General features: G+C 42.1%; 1 protein-coding gene across 1 annotated transcript; it reads left to right on the top strand.

The window, feature by feature from the left end:
* Nucleotides 1-888: 888 nt before the first annotated feature.
* Nucleotides 889-8,609, top strand: LOC136559285 (putative uncharacterized protein DDB_G0290521). The gene is made up of 25 exons (XM_066554378.1): nt 889-1,129; nt 1,585-1,626; nt 1,741-1,782; nt 1,887-1,928; nt 2,043-2,084; nt 2,190-2,231; nt 2,336-2,377; nt 2,483-2,524; nt 2,632-2,673; nt 2,788-2,829; nt 2,935-2,976; nt 3,279-3,320; nt 3,464-3,505; nt 3,611-3,652; nt 3,758-3,799; nt 3,904-3,945; nt 4,039-4,080; nt 4,185-4,226; nt 4,330-4,371; nt 5,050-5,082; nt 5,232-5,264; nt 5,375-5,434; nt 6,304-6,339; nt 7,009-7,111; nt 7,887-8,609. The coding sequence occupies exons 1-25, from the start codon at nt 958-960 to the stop codon at nt 8,389-8,391; spliced, it is 1,698 nt and encodes a 565-aa protein (XP_066410475.1). The 5' UTR covers nt 889-957; the 3' UTR covers nt 8,392-8,609.
* The last annotated feature ends 1,273 nt before the right edge of the window (nt 8,610-9,882 follow it).

The following is a 9,882-nucleotide window of genomic DNA, read 5'->3' on the forward strand; positions in this document are numbered from 1 at the left end:
TTCTTATCATAAATATATAATATAAATAACTGCCCAATAAAGTAAATTCTTGTGCTTTTTTTGCTGTTCACAGATGCAATGCACTCCACTGTTGCACCAACAGGTAAGGCTGAGCTTTTGGGACAGGAGTCCCAAAATTAGCTCTGTAAAGAGTCTCCCTGAGGCTCAGAGCCTAATTTTTAACTCAAAAAATAATGTGCTTACAGCTCCTTGGCAGACAAACTACTATTTGGAACAATTACTACTACCCACTGCAACATTTCTTTATATTTTCATTATTTCTTTGCACTGCTAGTACAAACTGTATTTGCCACTTACCTAGTAATAGTTAATGTGAACATGAGGCAAGTTTTTACACTCCAGGTTTAAGTTTCTGATTCTTTTTTTTTGCTGAAATAATCATAACATCCTGAAAACCTTAAAGTACAGACTATACTAGTGTTTCTTGGGATTTCTAGGTGTTAATTATGCTCTTCATAATCCACAGAAGAGCAAGTGTTAAAATGCATTTTTCTACCATTTAGAATCATGAGTGTATGTTTTATTATATGCAACACAGAAATCAAAAGCTGGTTCCCAAAACCATTTATTCTTAGGGTTTTAACATAGGTTTTATTGCTGCTTGCAGCCATTTAATCTCTCACTCTTTCAGCCTCCCTCCCTCCCTCCCTCCCTTCCACCACCACCATAGAGGAGAGCAGGACATCAGAAATCCCAATTACACCACAGACAGGTTAAGGGCATTTGCACAACATGCAGCAGGTCATAAAAACGTGGTTGGGACAGGATTTCAGTGCAGAAGCCAAAATATGCTGCAAAATCAGCATTTCTCAGAGCAGCTCATGTTTGTCTATGAATTTGGTGCCAGCGGGCAGGTGGGAGCTGTGAGTGCTGTGGGCAGAGCCTGCTGTGAGGATCGGGCACATTTTGAACCCAGTGGAATCTGAAGGCATTTCAATGCATCAGGAGCTGGTTCCAGCCTTACCTGAGTGCTCTTCCCTCTTGTTCCCACATTTCTTCCTCTTCCTCACAGCCTCTGCAAATACTTCAGAACCAAACCTGACACCCGCTGCACTGGAGGCAGATGTGACAACCTCGGCTGCAGAAATCCTTTCCACACTGGCTGAAGGTAAGATACAGACACAATGTCATAAAATCTAAGAGCAGTGCTTGAGTTTGGTCAAAATGGATTACATTGATAGGATTAAATAAATTAATGAACCTCAAGTCAACTGCTAGCTCATTGTCTCAGGAAGAAGTAAGTTGGGGAGAGAGGCTGAACCAGGCAGGGTTTAAAGGATGGGAAAAAACAAACCCAAGCCATATCCCTTAAATTATAAGGTATCCCAGAAAAATTAGGTTCTATCACTGTTATATCTAAGCCCTGACTTCCTATAAACAGGAAATGCTGTAGGTCTCAGAGGAAAAGTAAATAGCTAAAATGCAGACAATATTTAATTTGACTTTTTTGTTCTGTATTAAGTAATACACAATTACTCTGGTGCTGATGCTATGGGTCTTGGTGGAAAAAAATATACATTTAAAATGCCCATAATATTTAATTTAATCTTTCCTCTCTCACAGCAACAGTCTCTCCCAATGCTGAACCTGAAGATGTAAACACATGTAAGTAAAATAGCAATACTGTGGCGTACATACTATCAGTCTTGAGGAAAAAAATATACATTTTAAATGCACACAATATTTAATTTAATCTTTTCTTCTTTTTCTTTCTCACAGCAACAGTCTCTCCTAATGCTGAACCTGAAGATGTAAACACATGTAAGTAAAATAACATTACTGTGGTGTATATGCTGTCAGTCTTTAGGGGAAAAAAAGCATTTAAAATACATGTAAAATTTACCTTCATATTTTCTCTGTCACAGCAACAGTCTCTCCCAATGCTGAACCTGAAGATGTAAACACACGTAAGTAAAATAACATTACTGTGGCATACATACTATCAGTCTTGAGGAAAAAAATATACATTTAAAATGCCCATAATATTTAATTTAATCTTTTCTTCTTTTTCTTTCTCACAGCAACAGCCTCTCCTAATGCTGAACCTGAAGATGTAAACACACGTAAGGAAAATAACATTACTGTGGCATATATACTATCAGTCTAGAGGAAAATAATATACATTTAAAATGCACACAATATTTAATTTAATCTTTTCTCTCTCACAGCAGCAGTCTCCCCTACTGCTGAACCTGCAGATGTGACCACACGTAAGTAAAATAACATTACTGTGGTGTACATGCTGCCAGTCTTCAGGGAAAAAAAAACATTTAAAATACATATAAAATTTACCTTCACATTTTCTCTCTCACAGCAACAGTCTCTCCTAATGCGGAATCTGCAGATGTAACCACATGTAAGTAAAACAGCAATACTGTGGCATATATACTATCAGTCTGGAGGAAAATAATATACATTTAACATGCACACAATATTTAATTTAATCTTTTCTCTCTCACAGCAACAGTCTCCCCTACTGCTGAACCTGCAGATGTGACCACACGTAAGTAAAATAACATTACTGTGGTGTATATGCTGTCAGTCTTTAGGGGGGAAAAAAAACATTTAAAAAAGCATATAAACTTTAATTTCCCCTTTTCTTTCTCACAGCAACAGTCTCTCCTAATGCTGAACCTGAAGATGTAAACACACGTAAGGAAAATAACATTACTGTGGCATACATACTATCAGTCTTGAGGAAAAAAATATACATTTAAAATGCCCATAATATTTAATTTAATCTTTTCTTCTTTTTCTTTCTCACAGCAACAGCCTCTCCTAATGCTGAACCTGAAGATGTAAACACACGTAAGGAAAATAACATTACTGTGGCATATATACTATCAGTCTAGAGGAAAATAATATACATTTAAAATGCACACAATATTTAATTTAATCTTTTCTCTCTCACAGCAGCAGTCGCCCCTACTGCTGAACCTGCAGATGTGACCACACGTAAGTAAAATAACATTACTGTGGTGTATATGCTGCCAGCCTTTAGGGAAAAAAAAGCATTTAAAATACATATAAAATTTACCTTCACATTTTCTCTCTCACAGCAACAGTCTCTCCTAATGCTGAACCTGCAGTTGTAACTATGGCCTACATGCTAGGGGTGTCAGGGGGAAAAAATACATGTAACATGCAGAAAATATTAAAATTCATCTTTTCTTTCTCACATTAAAAACTTTTCTTTCTCATATTAAAAACTATTTAATATGCACATAAACTTTAATTTCACCTTTTCTTTCTCATAGCAACAGTCTCTCCTAATGCTGAACCTGAAGATGTAAACACACGTAAGTAAAAGTAAAGTAATATATTTTACGTAAGTAAAATAGCATTACTGTGGTATATATGCTATCAGTCTTGAGGAAAAAAATATACATTTAACATGCACATAAAATTTAATTTCATCTTTGCTTCTTTTTCTTTCTCTCAGCAACAGCCTCTCCTAATGCTGAACCTGAAGATGTAAACACACGTAAGGAAAATAGCATTACTGTGGTGTACATGCTGTCAGTCTTTAGGGGAAAAAAAACCATTTAAAATACATATAAAATTTATCTTCACCTTTTCTCTCTCACAGCAACAGTCTCTCCTAATGCTGAACCTGCAGTTGTAACCACACGTAAGTAAAATACCAATACTGTGGCATATATACTATCAGTCTGGAGAAAAGTAATAAACATTTAAAATGCACACAATATTTAATTTAATCTTTTCTCTCTCACAGCAACAGTCTCCCCTACTGCTGAACCTGCAGATGTGACCACACGTAAGTAAAATAACATTACTGTGGTGTACATGCTGCCAGTCTTTAGGGGAAAAAAACTATTTAATATGCACATAAACTTTAATTTCACCTTTTCTCTCTCACAGCAACAGTCTCTCCTAGTACTGCAGCAGTAGACATCACCACTAGTAAGTAATACAGTCTTACTCTGGATTACATGCTACAAATTTCAGAGCAAAAACACAAACTTAACATTTAATTTCACCTTTTCTTTCTCACAGCAACAGTCTCTCCTAGTCCTGCACCAGCAGACATTACCCCTGGTAAGTAATAAAGAGTAACTATGGCCTACATGCTAGGGGTGTCAGGGGGAAAAAATACATGTAACATGCAGAAAATATTAAAATTCATCTTTTCTTTCTCACAGCAGCAGCAGCATCCACTGCTGCACCAGCAGACACTACCCCTGGTAAGTAATAAAGGGTAACTATGGCCTACATGCTATGGATGTCAGGGAAAAAAATACATGTAACCTGCAGACAGTATTTAAATTCATCTTTTCTTTCTCACAGCAGCAGCAGCATCCACTGCTGCACCAGCAGACACTACCACCTGTAAGTAATGAAGTGTTGCTCTGGTTTACATGTTTAGCTGTCTGCCATGCTCTGATCATGTATTGACTGCCTCCCTTCCTCCATAGTAATATAATTTCATCAATTAGAATTGGAGATAATCCCACCTGCCTTTCCTTTGGCTTCCAGATAATAATAAAGGAGCAAAAGGGAAAGGGGAAACAGAGAAACTCTGGCCCTGATGAAAGCACTGGGATGGGGCAGACTACATCAATACAAACCCAGATTTGCTCTTGGTCATCCCATTCCCAGAAAATCAGCCCTCCTGCACCTCCCAGAGCTGCATCCCAATCCCTGCACACCCTGGGATGTGTTTGCCATGGGAGTGGGCAGCTCCAGTGCCCACCAAGGCATCCCCAGCCCTCGCCAGCACATGGCACTGGGCAGACACTGCATGTCAGAAACGTTATCCCAGCCCCAAACTGCACATCAGAATCTTTATCCCAGCCCCAAACTGGTGTTTAGCAAACAGCCCCAGGCTCCCAGAGCTGTGCCATGGTCAGAGGCAGCACAGGGATGGGTTTTCCTCCCACTCTGGAACATTGTCCTGCCCCCAAGTGAGACCTTGAGTCTCCTGAGGTTTGGGTGTCTCTCACCTGCCCAGTGCTGGGAAAGCAGTTTTTAACCTGCAGTTTTGTTTCCTCTCATGTCTCTGATCAGCCCCTGCAGAAGGCACAACACCTGGAGCAGCAGGTGTGTATGACTTCAGTGTATTGGTCAGAATTTCAGGATCAAGCATCAGCTTGAGTGAAATCCTGCTCCACTCCCCCTTGCCAGCCCTGGCTTTTCCCACACAATAATGGAACAGACACTGAAGGGTGGTTTTGTTTTCTCTTTGACAGTCACAACTGAGCCCACCACAGCTGAAATCCCAGGTATTTATTTCTGGTCATTTCTGCAGCTGTGGGGAGCACTGCACTGTATTTCACGTGGGTCATCCATGTATTAGAACACAGACAATGTTTAACTTTCTCTTTTCTCACAGACACAGGCTCACCTGCTGCATCAGTCCCTCCACCTCCTGAAACAGCAGCCATTGCCACTGGTAAATGAAGCAGATTTACCCTGGTTTATACCCTTAATTCCCTACCAAAGCTGGGATCTGGGATGTGCTGGCAAGGCTCCCTGTCTCCATGCATCATCTCATGGAATTAATATTGAAATTTAGGGATTTTTTTTTTTTTGGCTTCCATACAAATCGAGGGACCTAAATTGTTGGTATTGATATGGGAGTTTGATATTGCTCTGCTACAAGTTCTAAGGAACTGGAATTCACTGGGGCAGACACACCACACCAACATAAATTCAGATTTCGTCCAAATCACCTCACTCCTACAAAGCCAGCCCCCTGCACTTCCAAAGCTGCATCCCCACTGGGAGTTGAGGCAGTGGGAATCCTTTTGACATATTCAGGGGTATTTGCTTTGAACCTTAGTTTTCCACAGTGGGCTTTGTCTTTTGAAAAAACTGAATTGCAAATAATTCTGTTCACTAGTTGATGATGTTCTGCCTCAGCTGCTAACAGAGCAGAGCCAGAGTTTCTTTAAGAGTCTGGCCATAGCAGCTACACTTTGATAAAAGGCACTTGGCTGCTTTGGTAAACACACATAAGAAACTGAACTTCGGGTGCCAAGCAGACATTTGAGCATGGGGTTATTGCCTCACACATAGGGATAAACAGAATTAAATCTGGTTCCCATTAATGCCAGTAAGATGTCACTTGTACTCAAGGCCCCACACTTTCCTTCGTATAAAACCTTTGTCCATGACAATTCTATTCCCCAGAACTGTTGTTAATCATATTCCCTAGTCCTAATGTGTTCTGCTCATTACAATGTTTATTAACTGATGGCATAAAAGAACATCTTTTCCTCAACCAGCTCACTTTTTAACCTTTTTTATTTTCATGAAAAGCCAATCCACAGACAAACGCAGCAACTACAGGCTCAGGTAAGGTATTTGATTCTTTCTTCTTTTTAATGACTCCTCTTCCTAAGGGCAGGATACCCTGGGTGAGAGGTGTGAGCTGGGAAGGGCTGGCAGAGCTGGGAAGTTGATGTGAGCTGGGAAGTTCATTGGCAGAGGGGATCTGAGTGCAGGGGAAGTGGGAGAGGCTGGATGCAGGCAGAGGGATTGGGAATGTCACAGCTCAGCCAGGGATCACACACTGCTTATACAGAGCTGGCAGCAGAACCATCCTCAGTGGTGAGTGCCAAGGGGATGAGCTGGTCTAGGTCTGCATCATTTGAGATGTCCTCCCACAGCCTGCCAGCTCTGCCCACCCAGTGCCCTGTGCTCTGGAGGGCTCACAGGCAGAGACATCTCATGATCCTGGCAAATCCCCCTCTTCCAGGAGAGAACAACACCAGGAGTTACCTCAGGGTTAGTTGTTAGTTGTAGGAGGGAGAAATGAGCTTTTAACGGGACATCATCAAAGAGAGAGAAATTCATTTCCTCCCCACTCAGCTGCTATTCCAGGCCCACATTTAAATTTGCAAAGCAGGCCAGTATTTAAAAGATATATGCAGTAAAAAAAAAAAAAAGCAGTAAAATACCTGCTGCATTCTGCTCTGTGTTTACCTCTGGTTTCTCAACATTCAATTCCTTCCCCTGCAACAGAGCTCATTCCCCTGCCTAACTATGTGAAGCTGTTGTTGCTGAAATACCTAAACAGCCTGTGCCAACCAAGGAGACCTGGGATGCCAGAACTAACATTGGAAGGGTAAATATTTATTCATGCATGAATAAATATTCATGTGAGATGCCTCAGCCAAGCTGGGATACCCCAAACATGATTTCACACCATTTTGTTACACCTTCAAGTGCTCAGGTACAACTTGATTTGACTACTCAGTCATACCCATACTTCCAATTACTAATCACACTAAAATTTTGCAAAACACCACTATTTCTTGGAAACAGACAGACATTCTTGGTGCATGTCTGTTGATCCAGATGTCCCTGGAGCCATTCTTGCTGGAGTCACTGATTTATGGCACCAGATGATGCTGGCAGGGTTTCAAAGACACGTCAGAGGGGCTGGGATGCTGGTGTTGTCTTGGCTGCCCAGGGGAATCCTCCGTGGACAGCTCTAAGCTTCCAAAAATTCAAAATCCTTCTTTCCAGGGCCGTCCTTTAGTTTGTTAATTAAGCATGAACCACAGCAAAATGTGCAGTAAAATTCCACTAACTCACCACTGTACAGCTTATAATGTGATTTAATATGTATTGACAAAATTCCACCAGGTGTGGTATCACATTGTGTGACATTTGTATGTGTTGTGGTGCACATTGCACCAACAGACATCCAAATTCCCTGCAGTGGCATGGAAAGGAATGAACAGGGGTTCAGTGCTGTGAGTTGTGATTAACATCACCGCTGGACATTTGTGGAAGAAAGTTCCTTGCAACCCAGGAAACAAAGGGGCTTAGTGAGCATGCCACAATCGTGACACAACAATTTATATGTGGAGTTGGTTTTTTTTTCCCTTTTCCAGGTGTGTAAAGGATCCAACCTGTGGGAATCACCCTTCATCGGGCCAGAGGCTCATCCAGCTCCGTTACAGAGCTCCTGTAAACCCCAGAGTTTGCCTGTGGTGCAAAGTATCAGGGTGCAATGCACCCCCTCCTCCTCCTCCTCCTCCTCCTCCCAGACCCTTCCCAGGGGGCAGGCTCCCTTTTCCTCCTCCCAGACCCTTCCCAGGGGGCAGGCTCCCTTTTCCTCCTCCCAGACCCTTCCCAGGGGGCAGGCTCCCTCCTCTCAGACCCTTCCCAGGGAACAGGCTCCCTCCTCTCAGACCTTTCCCAGGGAACAGGCTCCCTCCTCTCAGACCTTTCCCAGGGAACAGGCTCCCTCTTCCCAGACCCTTCCCAGGGAACAGGCTCCCTCCTGTCAGACCCATCCCAGGAAACAGGCTCCCTCTTCCCAGACCCTTCCCAGGGAACAGGAGAAGAGCCAGGAGAAGCACAAGCGATGTCGTTATTGTCATCGCCCCCCAGTAATGATGCTTCTGACCATGGCATTATGTTGAGCACCTCTAGACCTGTTCATTGTGTTCCAAGACCTGCTGCTCATTTCTAAAAATATGCTAGTGGGTGTAAATCTAAAGGTATTTCATCTTAAATGAACTTGGGTTGCTTAAATTCAGATCTTTAGAATCTACGCAGCGGATCTTGTAAAAGCCTGAACTTCAATAAATACTCTCAGTGACAAGAAATAACTGGACCAACTGCCTGTTTTTTCTCAAGATTTTGTTTCCTTCTCAATGTTCCTTCAGTTCTAATCGTGCTCAGTTCATACAAAGCTCCACCACACTCCTAACCCTGTGCTCTGCTTCTCACAGGAATTGATTTAAAGGGCATTGGGTTCTGGAGGACACAGCACTGATGGGCAGGGATCCACATGCCAGCTCACACATTCACTGCAGAGTCACATCCAGGCACAAAAGGGATGTTAACATCTGAAAATTCCTTGCAAGTACGTGTGTGGGTTTGAGAAATAAAAGGCTACACAGAGTAAATGCAAATTTAGCATTTCCAGGAGCCAAAGGGAATTCAAATGCTGTGCAACATCTTTAAACATCTATTTAGTGCCTCCACACTCAAAGGCAGTATAAGTACATTTCAGAATGAAGACTGTTAAATTTAACTCAAAGTTTAGATTAAATTTAAGTTAAATTTAACTTAAAAAAGGGATGGCAAAGGTGACATTATGGGACTTTACTTTTACTTCCAGACTGAAACGTACTCAACTTGCAAGATCAAAATCCTTAAAATGAGTTAAAAATCTGAGTTGTTATAAAGAAGACTAGGTCTGAGATTAGAAATACAGTATCATTACAAATGCATTATATATCAGTTTGCTTATAAAAGAAAATGGTTTTGTCAAAAAAAACCCAACTACAATGGAAGAAAAGCACCTGGCTGTGTTTCAAGAAGGTCTTGACTTTATTTTCTAGTAAAGTTGGAAGAAGCCCTGTTTGCACAGCTGTGGGGTTTGTGCTGCCCTGAGCAGCTCCTGAGGGAGCCCTGGCTGCTCCCACCCCCAGGTACCAGCCTGACCCAAGGCCAGGTACCAGCACACCTGGGCCCCTGGCACGGCCTCAGCAGCTCTAAGGACTGGGAGCTCTCTGCTGCACTGAGAAATGCTCTGCAATTTTTTCAGAGCTTTGGTCCTTATGAGACAGAATAGGGTGAATATATTGGACCAGGTACTTGGTTAAAGCTGTGCTGAAAGGAATTCGGGCTTTCAGGGCTGTGCTTGTTTCCTTGCCTCAGGAAGGAAAGGCTGATTCCTTTTTTCCTTCTGTGGTTCCTAGTGTGGGGCTGAGAAAGTCCTGCCTGCAAAGTGGTTGCAGTGCAATCTTCTCCTTTCAATCTGTGGCAATCTGGCCCTGCTCATCCCTGGGTGTTTCAGCAAGGAATTCATGACAACTCTTTTACAGCAGTTGCACTTTGCAATCCTCAGCAAGGACAGGGAATGATTTTCCCAGT

Source organism: Molothrus aeneus, chromosome 8 (genome assembly GCF_037042795.1).
Source record: "Molothrus aeneus isolate 106 chromosome 8, BPBGC_Maene_1.0, whole genome shotgun sequence".
Classification (NCBI taxonomy): domain Eukaryota; kingdom Metazoa; phylum Chordata; class Aves; order Passeriformes; family Icteridae; genus Molothrus; species Molothrus aeneus.

Coding starts and splice junctions, on each gene's coding strand:
- LOC136559285 (XM_066554378.1), top strand. CDS start 958: ATGCATCAGGAGCTGGTTCCAGCCTTACCTGAGTGCTCTTCCCTCTTG. Junction 1,130..1,584: donor CCTTTCCACACTGGCTGAAG/GTAAGATACAGA, acceptor CCTCTCTCACAG/CAACAGTCTCTCCCAATGCT. Junction 4,227..4,329: donor ACCAGCAGACACTACCCCTG/GTAAGTAATAAA, acceptor TCTTTCTCACAG/CAGCAGCAGCATCCACTGCT.